General features: G+C 49.2%; 1 protein-coding gene across 1 annotated transcript in view; it reads right to left on the bottom strand.

Moving 5' to 3' along the window:
* Positions 1–14,120, bottom strand: part of MERTK (MER proto-oncogene, tyrosine kinase) — a 72,218-nt gene extending 58,098 nt beyond the window's left edge. Inside the window, exons 1-4 of the mRNA XM_019516112.1 lie at positions 13,960–14,120; positions 7,728–8,154; positions 4,598–4,698; positions 4,081–4,254 (exon numbers count right to left, since the gene is read on the bottom strand). Coding sequence (XP_019371657.1) covers positions 4,081–4,254; positions 4,598–4,698; positions 7,728–8,154; positions 13,960–14,053 — 796 coding nt within the window. The 5' untranslated portion in view covers positions 14,054–14,120. The remainder of the gene's footprint in view (positions 1–4,080; positions 4,255–4,597; positions 4,699–7,727; positions 8,155–13,959) is intronic.
* Positions 14,121–14,462: the final 342 nt, after the last annotated feature.

Here is a 14,462-nt window from a genome sequence, read left to right as displayed (position 1 = left end):
CACACACACACACACACACACACACACACACACAGTCTTCTTGTACTCAAAAGTTTCCCATTTTCACTCACTCCCCCTGTAAAGACAACACCATATTTTTTTCCAAGCCTATCTTCCTGTCAGGCAGTGGATCTCTAAGCAACAACTGATTGACTTTCAAGCCCCCACTTTTGACAGTTCATTGACGTGAATGCCTCGCACTGAAAATGCCTGCACCCCATACAGTCCTGACTCACATTTGCAGTTGCTTTGACCTTTCTAAGGCCACTGCATGGATCCGACCTAAAGTTTGCCAAACAGGGACATAGAAAATGCAGGACGAATGAGTCACATGTTCCAACTTTCACTGCCTTTTAAATCTATCTTTGGAATCCATGACATGCCAGTCATAACATCTCTGGTAATTACCTAGGAACTTTGTTCTAAAGAGTGAATCAAGCATCCCCCCTCCCTTTTCTCTTGTGGATGGTGATAATGGGAATGAAGGGACTTCTCTATCCATCCTGGGTTTCCAGGGGCTCTGTCCCCTACCTGATTATTGCTAATCCTTCCTGTCTCCTTGGGTATTCAAGGTTCTTCCACATCTATATTTGTTCTGTCTTCTGAGGTTAGAAGCAGCAGTTGACAGTAACCAGATGTGACCTCCCTTACACTCACATTGATAGGAGACCTTATAATCACATTGCTCTGACACGCTGCTTGCACTAACACAGACACAAGCACCCAGGGAGATGAGTCTGCAGGTGGAACTACACCACAGAAAGACAAGAGCCCTGATCCTTGGTGCCAGCCTAGGAGGTGAATGGAACAGGGATGTATGAGGGGGCTGCACTAAGTCATCTGTACATATGTACACCCAAACCAGTCAGCCAGTCCCATAGCTGCTCTAACCTGAACAGGCTTCAATGGCAACAGGAGCTGCAAGTGGTCAGAGATCACTGGAATGAAGGGGCAACTTGCTCTATGTCAGGGCAATCCCCTGTGGCCAACTAAGCCAGCCTATACCAGAGAGACACAGACTGCTCTAGCACATGGGAGAATTTCACCACAGGACCTTCTCCAATCTCTACCCCTCCTGTTCCAGTGCTTTGCTCAGTGCACCAAGACCTCATCCAGGTCTCAGGGATGTGAGCCAGGGAGCACCCAATTCCCTGGACAGCCTCTTCCTGTTCCTGCTGAAGCCAACGGCAGCATTCCCACAGGTCCAGCACTTAGAGGACAGGAAATATAGTGTTCCCTGCCCTGGGCAGAACACATGGCTGCCACACAGGAAGTCACCATCCCACATTACTGGAGATGAAGGAAACTGCTGCATGGGCTGATGGGCAGACTGACTTGGAGCAGTGGCAGGGCCAGAACCAGAGCCAACAACTCTGTTGTTTTGGGCTCCCTACACCCCAGTAGAGATGACCTAGAGTGTCATCTCTAGCCTTCTGCAAAGTCTTTGGGCTTGCAGCTTGCTGTGGCTGCAACCCTGGTGCTGCTGGGAACTGCTGGGCACCGCTGGGCACTGATCAGCCTGGCCAAGGGATGGAAAGATTAATTTATAGGCTGCTAAGGAAGGAAGAGAGTTTGACACAAACTTCCCTTTCAGAAGAAATTTTAGTCCCTCTGAAGAATGGGCCAGAAGCCAGAACTCCAGTGACTTTGCTTCAGGGGACAAAAGATTCACCTGGCTCATCCAAAGTATGACTGGGTTGTGCCCTGTGTAGGGGGCATACTCCAAGCTTGCCATACATCCTAGTTTGATGGCACCAACCCTGTAGCTCCATGTTTTTGCCACACTTGAGAAAATAAATCCAGACTTGGATGCCTAAGATAGGACTCAGGGTTGGCACAGCACTTCCCCAGGAAAGCTGGACCTGACTGGGAGAGGAAGGGAGGATGGCTCAGGGTGTTCATTTGGCACCTGGGAGCCCCGGTGCTGCCCTGCCACTGGCCTTGAGCAAGGCACTTAATCTCCCACTGTGGTGTCCATGGAGGAAGCGTGTTCATCTCAGGTTCCCCCAGGTCACCTGTAACCTGCAGTTCTACTATCGTTACCAACCTTACATTAGGACAATGGACACAAAAGGATGACAGGACTGAGCCCTGTGACTGGCTGCTGTGCAAAAGCTGGTTTCTGGGACATGGCAATAATGCCACCTCTGTCTTCAGGACACGATCTGGGGCCTTTCACCACAGAAACAATAAGACCAAGTCAGCTTTTCTGAATTAGGGAGACTCTCCACGCATTCACATTGAGCATAACACACTGTGCAGCCATGCAAGAGGTTATAGCTAAGGAACAACTCCACAGGGACATGCTTAAGTGAGTGGCTTGACTGGTAGAGGAAAACAAAGGGAAAAATACTGGACATGCTAGCCCTCAGCCTCAGTGTCCCCCATGGACCCCTATATGGCATCAGTAGCAGGAGAGCAAGCTGTAGAGGAAAGGAAGCCATGGCTAAAGAAATGAATGCCATAATAAAGAGAGAAGCAGTGCCTTTGCGCAGGGACCTGGAATCCCATCCCCTGCTGATATCAAAAGCACAGGGTCCACCCAAAACCCAGTGCCTCTTCACACCTTCCCATTCTCCACTAAAGGCTGGGTGGCCACCAATTACTTCCCCCTGTGCAGTACCAGCCATGTTGGGAAGGGCAGGACAGCCATGGGACCCTGAACACTGACAGAAGCCCATGGGCCTCCAGTCAGGGGGCTGGGGTGAGCCAAGAGGTATACTTTAAGTTGTGTGTCTGGAGAGACCCAGATACAAAGCAAACTGTTGCAGAGTCCATTTCCATCAGTTCCTCTGGGCGCTCAGGGTCTGTCTACACCAGGGAGGCAGAAAGTACTGCTGTCCAGTGCTGCGCTCAAGACCTGGGTTTCTGAAGTACTCAAGAATAGCAGCTTGAGGTATTCCTCAGTGTCCTCAGCTCCCTACCCCATATTCCTGGTGCTGATGTACGCAGACAGGAGTGGGTGGGGCCCACTCCTCTGAGAACAAGACTGAGTTCTCTGTCACTGTGGTGCAGACCTACGCTCGACAACAAAAAATCTTCCCATTCAAAATTCAGACTCTACACCCCTTCACAGCAGCCCCACAGGATGCTCAGTGAGGACAATCAAGTCAATTGGAGATGCCTTCAAAGAGGTCATCTGAGAGCAGTGGTGAACTTATATGGAAAAGAAACCTGCTTTGCTAAAAGGGGTGTCTATTAGTTTTTCATCCTCTTACTAACCTTACTAATGTTCCAGCTCATTCTGGTAGGCAGGTTAGCTGAAATAAAGTGGTTCTATTTTCCTAATTTACAGGAGAAATTCCTAACAAATTCTGTGGGATTATATCTAAGCCTATAAATAAACCAAAAGAAGCTTGCAGTCTTTGTAGGCCACTGGCCAAATAACGTCCAAGAGCAACTTCTACAACAACCAGCTCCAGGGCGTATATTGCAGAGTGACACTGAGGAAAGAAACCACGTCCCAGTTAGATCACTTTATCTATTAAGCCAGTGCTCACCCTTATCATATCCCTGCACAGATACAGTATTCAATTAAACACTTAAAGCAAAATCTGTGCTGAATGAAGGGAGTGCTACAGTGGATGGCAAGCACCTGCATGTCTGGCAGGTCCCCCTGCTATTGCAAAGAACCTCTGCACAAAATCAACTGTTGTAGTGCCTGTCTTTACTTCTCAGAGGGACACATTCAATGGCTGCAGGTCTGAACACATTCCCTTACCGGTGCACACCAGCCCTTCAGAGATGCAGTGCATGGGTTGACATGTAATTCAATGCTTTTCCAAGAGCTGTGACGTATCTAGGACATGTGCCCAGGCTAGGACTTTTCCAGGGAAGAGGCTTCCTGACCTTTCACACATGAGGTGATATTAGAACCTAATGGTCACATTAGCAGTTTAGCTGTTCCTCCATTAAATTAGCAAACAGGAGATGGGTACTGCCACCTAACTGTCTGCCACAAAGTACAATAAACAAAGCCAGGTGCTTTACAATCAGAGTCCAGCATTCTCTTGTTCAAGTGATGGGCAGGCAGTGCATCCCTTCCCACCCCCTTTCCTTCAGTGGCACCATTATACTCACTTGGCACTGTTAGGATGGAGGGAGAAATGTCAGGTTTTTCATTCACTTTGCTGCTGTTCCAAAACCAGTGAATCTGTACAGGCTCTGGAGGCCCCACCGCATGGCAGGTGAGATTGAAAGGCCTGTTCCTAGTAACATTCAGGCTCCGGGGCTGCTGGATGAAGTGTGGGAGCCCTGTGCAGACAGACACAAAAAACACTGGGCTCTAGAAACAACAGTGATGGGGGCTCACTACAGCAACTGCCTTAATAATTGGTCATGCCTGGATTTGGCAGCAGTGTTAGTGATAGGCTGGAAGTTCCCTCAGTCCTATGTCTACTGTGATGCCTGCTCTCAGCAGAAGTGTCACAGTCCCTGCTGGCCTGAATTCAGCATTGCCTCCCACCCCTCTCTGCTCCTGGACCTCTCCAGGTGCAGTCCCAGTGGCCCACTTCTATTTCTCCACTCCGGTGTGAACTCCCCTGGTCTCAGTGCTCCTGCAGCCCTCTGCCATTGGCATTTTCCAAGCTAGGCATACCTTCCAGCTGAACAAATATTGGGTCTGACACGATCTCATCATTGTGGATTTTCAGCTTACAGCTGTAGGATCCATTATCGGAGCGCTGTGCACGGATTATGCTGCAGGGGAAAAGGAAAGAATTACCAGTGCCTGGTCATTTGCCTCTAGACTGACCCCAAACAGCTTCTGTTCCTTGGTACACATGGAAAGAAATGCCACAATCCTTCCAAAACTGGTCTAAATAATGTTAATGCAAAAATGGTGTTTACAATTGAAGTCAAGCACTCCAAGGTTCAGAAACACCAGGACTAAAGGTAAGTGTGCAGACTCAAGTCAAAAGGGAGTTTTTCCACACAGGCTGCTGCTGCATCAGTGTAGGCCGAGTAGTGCTCACTCCACAATCTCTTCTTCATCATTTGATTTCTCTGTTGTTCAGTCAGTGTTTGGCTGCCAGCCTTATTAATTGGCTTGCTAGTCAAAGACAGAATGAGTAATTTCTTCATAGGTTTTTTGCTCCTCACAACAGTTTTGAAGTGCTTCAGAGATGTTACTTTGTTCTCACAAACCCATGAGGTGATCAGACATTATTACCTGTTTAACAGGTGGGGAGCAGAGACAGAGATTAAAGTCAAAAGTGTCCACTAATTTTCAGTGCCCTGTTTGAGGCAGTTAGACCTGATTTTTCATAATTAAACCTTACAAAGGACTTGTAAGTTCAAAGCCTAGCTCCCACTGATTCAGTAGTTACAGGGAGTGCTCAGAATTTCTGCAAAATCAGAGTCTAGATTTGTTAAACTGGGAACCCAGAAATTGGAAATTGCATTTACGGGCCAGGTGTGAAAAGTATGGTGTAAGTGATTTTCCCAGTATCACAAGAGAGCTAGCGGCAGAGGCAGGGACGGAAATCAAGTCTCCAGGGAAACATTCAAGTGCATTAACCATGAGACCACCTGTTCTGTTTCTGCAGTGCCCCACCTTCTTTGCTGGACACCTTTTGGCTTCTGCAACAAAGGAGGCAGTGCTCCTGCAGACAAAGGCATAAACCTGATTTGGCCCTGGCACACCATCTACCTTGCACAATGCAGGACACAGGGGCTTCTAGGAAAACTAGTCTGCACTTATGTAATTAAAGGCTGCCTTGTGATGCATATTCACAAGGGAGACAAATTAAGATGGATGGTAACCAATACCCAGGCATTTCTTAAATCTTGGGTGCTTGACTGAGCAACCTGGATGTCCTGGAAATGCAGTGCTGTGTATTCAAGTGCCCTGGTTTAAAAAACATGCAAACAGAAACTTCATCATCTGGCATCATTCTGACCCACTGAGGTCATTGGCAGGACTGGAGGCTCTGCTGTGCTGGCTAGCAGAGCAGCTAATACTAGAAGTGCACTGATAGAGATTTTCATGACTGATACTGATAGCTGATTATTCACCAACCATATCAGCTGATACCAATCTAATAACTGATATTCAGGAATGCATCCAGGCAGCATGGAGAGCAGTGCCCTACGGGTAAGTCTGTGGAGGTGAAGGGGCATAAGGGAGGGAAGGGATGTGTGGGGGGGCAGGCCCCCATGGTTAGGGAGTGAGTGGGGTAGGGGCAGGGGGCACTGCCCAGCCAGGGCAGTGAATGGGACCCTGGTGCCAGAGCAGGGAGAGGGACAGCTGCAGGCGGCTCATTCAGAGGATCAGCATCCTGACACTTAAAAATGGCAGCGGGGGTGCTTGAACTAAAGCTGGTCAAATGAGCTTTAGTTCAAGTGCCGCCACCACCATTTTTAAGCATGGGGACACTTATACGAGGTGAGGGAAGAGGTGGGCTGCCTGCTGTGGGCTTGGGACTCTCCACTCTGCTGCCTTTGCCCTGGGAGCCGTATGCTGCCTGTGCCGTGTCCCCTGCTTGCCCAGAGGCAGGGGACACAACTTGCTGCCCCCGCTCCTGCTGGATGGACAGGGGACATGCAGCTGCTGCCAAGTTCCTAGGGCAAAGGAAGCAAGGCAGAGAGCCCTAAGGCCACAGTGGGCAGCCTGCATCTGCCCCGTGCACAAATCTGGGGGCGGAGGCCACATGCCCCTGTCCCACCACCGAGTAGTGCATGCAGCAGCAAGGAGCCACTTCCACCCTCTCCCCCCGCACCTCCTAGACAAACTGCCTGCAGCTCCATCCCACTCCCCGCCCCAGGGTCCCATTCACCACCCTGACTGGGTAGCACCTCCACCCCAGCTCCAGCCCCTGCTCAACTCCCTCCCTCACCATGGGTGAGGGCCTCGATCTGCACCCCCCACACCGCTTTCCTCCCCCACACACCTTCCCCTCTACCAGAGATGTTGGGCAGAAAATTGTCCGCAGAAAAGCTGCCCAGCTTTTCTGGGCTGCGCTGCCTCAGGGCTCCCCACACTGTCTGCTCCAAGGTGCATGATGCCAGAGCCCAGAGCAGCTCTTTGCAGCCTCCTGGCTGCAGCCAGCCCAGGCTCTGGGTAGCTGCTGCCTGCCACAGAGCTCGGGCTGCTTGCAGCAGGGCTTGCAGACTCCCAGCCACCTGCTGGGAAGAGCCTGGGCTCCACGGCTGGCAGCAGCTGCCTCCTTGTCTGTCTCTCTCTCTCACCCTCTTTTCCTCTCTCTCTCACCCCTTCCTCCTCTCAAAACTATGGCAAAAGATTTGGCATGCCATGCATTGCGCAGCCCTTTAAATTCCCAAGTAATAATTTGGCGTGCTGCACTTTGCACAGCACTGGGTTCAGCCCTCCAAGCTTTAGCCAACATCACCTCTAACCCAGGTATATACTTGGGTTGTACACCCCTGGTGTAAAAGGTGGTAACCCTACCCACACCAAATCAGACATGTGTTATATCACAGCCTTATATGCACAGCCCTTCTTCCAACATATGGCACACGCTAGTCGGTAAATATAAAATCCCCTGGAAAATTGAGTGTTGGGGTACTTATTAAAATTTGCGGAAGTTAGGGGGTACTAGCTACTTAAAAGGTTGAGAAACACTGGTCTACACAAACACTGGAGGGGTGGCAGTGGCCCACAGATAGAAAAAGTTTGGGAACCATTGATCTAAGCCACCAGCCACTAGACATTCCTGAAATGGAAACAGCAATCAGTTAGCACCACTCCAGACATCTTTATAAATTACCTGAAGGTAGAGATCAATGTTATTTCTTCCCCATCAAAAACCTCGTAATATCGGCTGGCTATGCGGTCAGGTACATGCAGTTCCTTCCCATCTTTCCACAAGGCAATAACAAAAGAATCTTGATTGATTAATAATCGAGGTACATTAATTGAGCAATTAAAAGTGACATCTGTATCCTCATTAATTACTATGTGTCGTACTGTGGGATTAAATTTAACTGACTGCATTGAGTGGTTTACAAGTCCGCCATTTGCATGGCCAGTCCTTGGCTCTTCAGGTTGCATTTGTGTACTGCTCTGGGTGGGACGGTTCATCTTGATTAGAAGGGACCGGGGAAATCGGGATGCAGTGGCTGAGTCCACTGAAGCTGCTTTTCTGGGTGGCACCAGGTGTGACTTCCTTGTTTCTGATCCTCCTTCATCCTTATCTGTAAAACAACACCCACACTTTATAACCTCTTTCAATATCAGAAGGCAGACTTCCACCTGACTTGAGGGTATCTCCTGCAGAGACCCTCTCCCAGCTACTGCTCAGCAGCTGCAGGACTCTCTCCATCCGTGGCAGCATGGTTCCTACTGCACACCCATATTACAAGCTCTGGTGGGAGCAGGGAGCACAGCTGCTTGAAGAGACTGGCTTCCACACAGGGTGGCTCCTCTCTTCGTGGATCTCTGGGGGCCCTTCCCCACACAACCACTAGATCTACAAACTTTAGGCTGTGTATTGCCAAGGATGTTTCCTCAAATGCTTCCTTTACTGTGGTATGAAATAACCCTATAAAAAGCACTCCACATAAACAGAGAAGCCAAGTTACAAAGAGAACGAGACAGACACACAAAGATGTGCTCTCTGCATGAATCACTGTGTTTGAGGAGTCCAATTGGCCCTCCTCCCAGGACTCATTTGAGCTGGAGCATGGAAGCACTCAGCTGAGATGTTGACACCAAAAATAGATGAGTAACTTGTGGCTGTGTTGTGTTAATAAAAACATCTTATAGAGTAGAAAATGCTTCACGGCATATAAACTCATAGCCCCTCCTATTCATACACCTAATCCTAATAGGACCATTTGTAATTTTGTATAAGGGAGTGATGCAAAAAGAGTTCTCTGCTTGGTGCAGTGGGCTGTGTTGAAACAGAATAGGCATGTTCAATGCAAGGCATTTTGGTTGACTTGCTAAACTGAGGTGTGTGCCCCACCTTGAGATACAAAGTCATTGCTGCTGTCAGGTCAGGCAACCCCCCTAATGGCTCCTGTTTTAGAAAGTAAGAGGATTTGAAGGTCCCCGAGCAGAAAAGGTTTGGGATAGAAACCCTCTAGGAAAAGCTAAGCTTGGGAGAATGCCAGAGCTGAAGTTACTGTGAACTCAGCAACAGCAAAACAAAAATGGGTAGGAAAGTCACCCAACCGTGCAGACCTAGCATACACTTGAGCCTCTGTGCTTCTCTAATCTGGGTTCAAGCCTGGACTGCAGCCTTCCACTCACAGCTGAGAGCTGTCTAAGGACTTCCAGTATGTGAGCTGTAGAGTCTCAAGGGTCACCCCAAGTCTGGCAGAACAAAGTGAGTACTCAAGCAAAAGGATGGACTTGTACACAGGAGCAAGGGTTGAAATCCAAATTCTCTTCTTTCCTCTGCCCTGGACCAGGTTGTTTGGTTGTGGGCAAAGTCCATTAGCCTCTGTGCCTTGGTGTCCTTATTGATGAAATGGGACTACTACCTTGCATAGAATATTAATGGCAAAAGGCAGGGTAGAGATGCACCTTAAAGACTAACAAAATCAGAGCTGTATACACTTTTGTGAACCACAGCTCACTTCATCAGAAGCTGAGCACATTACTGTATATAGAATCTGATGAAGTGAACTGTAGCTCATGAAAGCTTATGCATGTTTTGATTCTGGTAGTCTATAAGGTGCACTTCTACTCTGGCTTCTGCTTGACTTCAGGGTAACATAAATAGCTACCTCTCTTTGCAAAGGAACCAATGATTACAAAGTGCTTTATCTGGGAGGCAATTACTATGGAGGTTTTTCATGCTGACACCCTGCTCAGCAGCAGCCTGAAGGTAACACATTGCCTCCTGAAAATACAGTGCGACATATTATTTAACACTGATGAAGAATATTAAGCATTCAACTTACTTTTTCCCCCTAGCTTGCTAGCATTTCCCACTCTTGCCTGTACAAGTCTTTAACAGGAGCAATAAAAACATTCTAAGAAATAAAGCAGCATCCTTTAAGAGAAGAATGCTTTCCAGATAAATATTTTTACTAGTTTAGTTTTAAATATCTTCTACTGGATATCTCAAGCAAAACTACAGGTCTGATCAATCCACCTTGTTGATATCAGTAAAATTATGCTTCCTTTTCAAAAAGTAAATTTGATCAATCTTAGTTAATTTGCCACTTCAAAAAAATGAATTAAGCGGTTAGAATTAAATAAAAAAATTAGTAGAAGGTTTGGACATTTTTACTCAACAAGTATTCAGAAGAGACTTTTTTTAGGCAGCAAGTAGTCCTGAAAAATCAAACATCTCTAAGATTTAATGCTATGTCATTAAATTTCCCATTGTGAATAACTGAGCACTCAGATAAGTCTGGTGTACATTACATAGAACCAGTGACCTAATTTTGAGGGTGGATACATTTCTTTACTAAGCTGATCTCTATTTTTACTCAAGAAAAATGATACTTTTAGAAAGAAATTCCTGAACAGTCGCAACAGTTTGCTCCCAGCTTCTACTACTTTTAGAGTAAACAGAAATGCTCTCCCAGTCTAAGTTACTAAACAACTATCCTCCCCTACAAAAACAACTAAGCTCTTCAAGAGTGCCTCATCTCTTAAACCATCATAACACAAACAAAAAGCAGGTGAGTATGGCTGAACCTTCAACATCTTACTGTTGCTTACTTATACCATGCTAGGAACCAGGTGACCAGATGCAAAATGGCTGAATGGCTCAATAAAGACAGATTTTTGCCTTGCGAGGGACCTCTGAAACTTGAGATCCTCATTTCCTGACACAGGCCAGCCAGGCAGCCCTCCTTCTCCTTTGAATTAGAAATCTCACGCTGAGCTGAGGCAGCAATATCTATTTCTTAAAGTCGGTTTAATTGTTTGCAGGAAAAAAAATCTACTCTCATAAACAACAAAATATTAGCCAGTGTTTCTCCATTTATTACCCAGAGAAAAAGTATTGGTAGCCCAAGGGTCCAATACCTTTCCCTTTAATACATGCACTCAGAAAGGTGCCACCACCTTTACTACTCAAGTCCTTTTCTAATCTAGAACTCTCTCTTGGGGACTGATACAGCCCGTCAACATAGTAGGTATTTGTCCTCACAACACCACCGAGAGGAAGAGAAATGTTCTCCACTGACAGGCGGAGAACTGTGTCCTAAAGACATTGAGCTTATGGCACAGTAGGCACTGAATTCCAATCTTGCCAGGGTTGGGCTAGCATCCTCATCCTTGGAGCACCCTTCCCTCCCTCCTTCCCTGCCACCCACCCCCTCATTCCAGCAGCAAACTGTTTGGGGGGGAAAGGGAACCAGAAATACAAGCTAAAATATTACTTTTTAAAACAAGGGTAGGCAACCCCCAGCATGGGTGCCAGAGTGGCACGCGAAGGCACTTTGCTTGGCACGTGCACCTTGGTGTGGATGGAAGGGAAGGGGCTGGGGTTGCACTGCTACAACATGGATCAGGCCCCTCGCGGCTTTCCTGCCGCCCACCCCTGGCATGCCAACATCTTCCAAGTTGAGGTTGTGAGTGTTTTTGGCACTCTGCCAACCCCTGATTTAGAACTTTAGTTTTATTATTATTTCAGACTTTCAAAAGACAGCAATACAATCACCTCACCTAGCCTGCAGTTGAAGGGACCAACTAGCCAGCTAATAACAAAGACCCAGCTACTGAAGTGAAAAAGAAAAAAAATTCTCTCCCCACCCCCACACCCACCCACCCATCAAAAGGGTTCCCATCTCTAGCTGCAGTCTTGCTTTCTCAACAGATTCCCTTAATGACTTTTGGAATGTGCAGAGAATAGAAGAAAGAATCTAAACTGAGAGCCCTGCATCAGAAAACCTTACAGAGTCCAATTATTTTTTTAATGAGATATTACTGGATTAATGTGTAAATCCAGGAAGCTTTCCACACATTCTCTGTAGTATTATAAATTCAGGATTTCTCTGACTGTATCCAACATGCATATTCAAGTGGTCACAACAAATACTTACATATTTACCCTGATAAAAGGACTATTTGGACATGCTCCCCTCACATGGAAACAGAGCTCTTACCTGCCCACCATGAGGCAGAATTCATTTCCTTCTAATCCCACCCACATCATGGGCCTCTGAAATGACCATCGCAGAACTCTGAAGGGACAGTAGGCTAAGATAGGGTGATTTCAGAGTGAGCAACTGGGACATGTGATACAGAGCTTTGGGTGTTCATTTTGTAATTGTCCCCAAGAGGGGCGGAAAGGACACTTTCTCACTGTGCGGCGAGTTGTTGGGGTCATGGGGCCTCTGACTTTGCTGATAGTGCAGGCAGGAGTTGAGGGAGTGGCTGAAGAGAGAGGAAGTAGTCTCACAGTGAGTGAGAGAGCTTCCCACGGGTGTCTGGGTTCAGTACTGGAGTGGTTTTCCACTGGGGTTGCCTTGCCGTTTCATGGGGCTCTTTTCAAAGGGATGCTTTCGCTCAAAATGTGAAGAACTCTATAGTTTGGGTGTGCTAATAAGGAAGGCCAGGGCAGGCTAGGCAGTTGCAATGCCCTTTCAGGATCATCCTTCTTCCTCCTGAGTTTTTCGCATGCTCACTATATTTGCTGCACTGTAATACATGTACTGATATACCATCATACTGTTTTTAATCCCATGCTTTTTTTATCCGCCCTCTTTTAGTGCACAAGTCTGCTTCCCTGCCTTCCTCTGGAGCATGAGAGATTGGCCACAGTTGAGAAGGGAGGAATGAACTAGGAAATACTCAGGCACCTGACTGATGGAGGGCGGGGGGGGGCAGGGAAGAGTGGCAGAGTCCCATATGCGTACCAAATTGTTCTGACTGATGGGGGCTTCTTCAGCTATTCAAGGTTAATCAGGACCACAAAGAAAGTTTACTCCAGGTCACACTGGCAGGGACCACTGGGGTTGTTATGCTCTCTTCTGTAAAGGATCACCCAGGGACACCTTACCCAACAAATTCCCGTTCACTGAAAGGGCCCAAGGGATAAGTGACACCCTTGGTTTCTTCTGCTCTCTCTCCATAGCACAGTGTTGTTTTGGAGGAGCTGAAGCTTTTATATTTGTGGGGTTTTTTCTGTCAGCTTGTGGTGTGTGGGAGAAACCGCTAATGGACTCCCATGGACTCTTACAGTCTTGTTATCTGTTACAGAGTCATCTACAGTTGCAGGGGACTGAACCCAATGACCGGTGTGTTCCCATCATCTTCACTTGGATCACATCAGCATGTCTAGGGGCCAACAGAAAAGGGGTCCCATTTTGCTACACCTGGTTCAAGCCCAGCACAGCAGTATCCCTGCCCCAAAGAACCTACCCCAGAGGCTGGCAACCCCTGGTACATGCGCCAGCAGAGCATATCACGTGCCATTTGTGGCGTGCCATTTTGCTCGCCACGCCACAGCCAGCCTGGGCTCTGGGCAGCTGGTGTGGACTACAGAGCCCAGGCTGCTCGCAGCAGGTGGCAGGGAGGCTGCAAGCCCTGCTTGGGGCTCCGTGGCTTCACACATGCCTCCAGGGCGAACTGTGGGGAAGGAGCTGGAGCAGCTCAACCCCATCCCATCCCCGGCTGTTTGCGGGGACCCGAGCCCAGCAACAAGGAGTGGGCCCCTCGTGGCTCCCCCCTCCCTCTGCCCCCACACGCCACGTCGAGGCGCGGGGTGAGCCTGGGATGTCTTTGCTACTCCAGCCCCTGCCCTACACTCTGAAGAGGCAAACGGGGAGGGGGGGAAGGGGGGTATGGCCTGTTGTGAGGCCAGCAAGAGAGACAGCCTCAGTCCCAGAGTGCCAGTAAGGGTTACACTTCCCCTTTCCCAGACTTTTCCCCCCGCAGCCCGGGGCTTGGATGAGCGCGCAGGCTCCTGCTCGCCCCCCGGACTTCTCCCGCCCCTGCCTGCGGGCAGCTCCGGGGTCGGGATGGTCTCGCACCCGCCCGCGGGCACAGGTCCCTGCCCAAGCAGCACAGCCCACAGGCGCCGCCGGACTCACCCGCTCCGCAGCCCGGCAGCAGCAACGGCAGCAGCAACGGCAGCAGCAACAGCGGCGGCGGCAGCAGCCGGCGCTCTGCCCAGCCCCGGCCCATGGCAGGAGCCCGGCGAGCACCTCGGGCAGCCGTACGCCCAGCAAACTCCTGCCCCGAGCGGGACGGGACGGGACTGGACGAGACGGGGCGGGGCGGGGCCGGAGTGTCCTGCCCGGGCTCGGGCTCGGGCTCGCCCCGCGCTCCCCCCGCGGAGGCGGGAGGGGTGTGCCCGGGGGCGCCGGGCTGCTGCGTGGCTGCTGAGCCCTCCCTCAGAACCGCCTCCACGGGGGAGCCCCCTGCCCCGGCTGTTTCTGCCCCTGCTTTGTTCGTGAAAAAAATGGGAAATAGCTCCGGAATCGGGGGTGCAGGTTTGGGGGAAAAAAATGCTGGCTGCAAAACGTGCCTGGGAAACCTGTTCCTGTTCAACTGCAGGCTTTCGTCTCCTATGAGGCTCCGCGCGGCTTCGGAA

Source organism: Gavialis gangeticus, unplaced genomic scaffold (genome assembly GCF_001723915.1).
Source record: "Gavialis gangeticus isolate Ggan-Ray unplaced genomic scaffold, GavGan_comp1, whole genome shotgun sequence".
NCBI classification, from domain to species: domain Eukaryota; kingdom Metazoa; phylum Chordata; order Crocodylia; family Gavialidae; genus Gavialis; species Gavialis gangeticus.
Note: the sequence above shows the minus strand (reverse complement) of the source record. Positions and strands in the feature narration are given on the sequence as shown.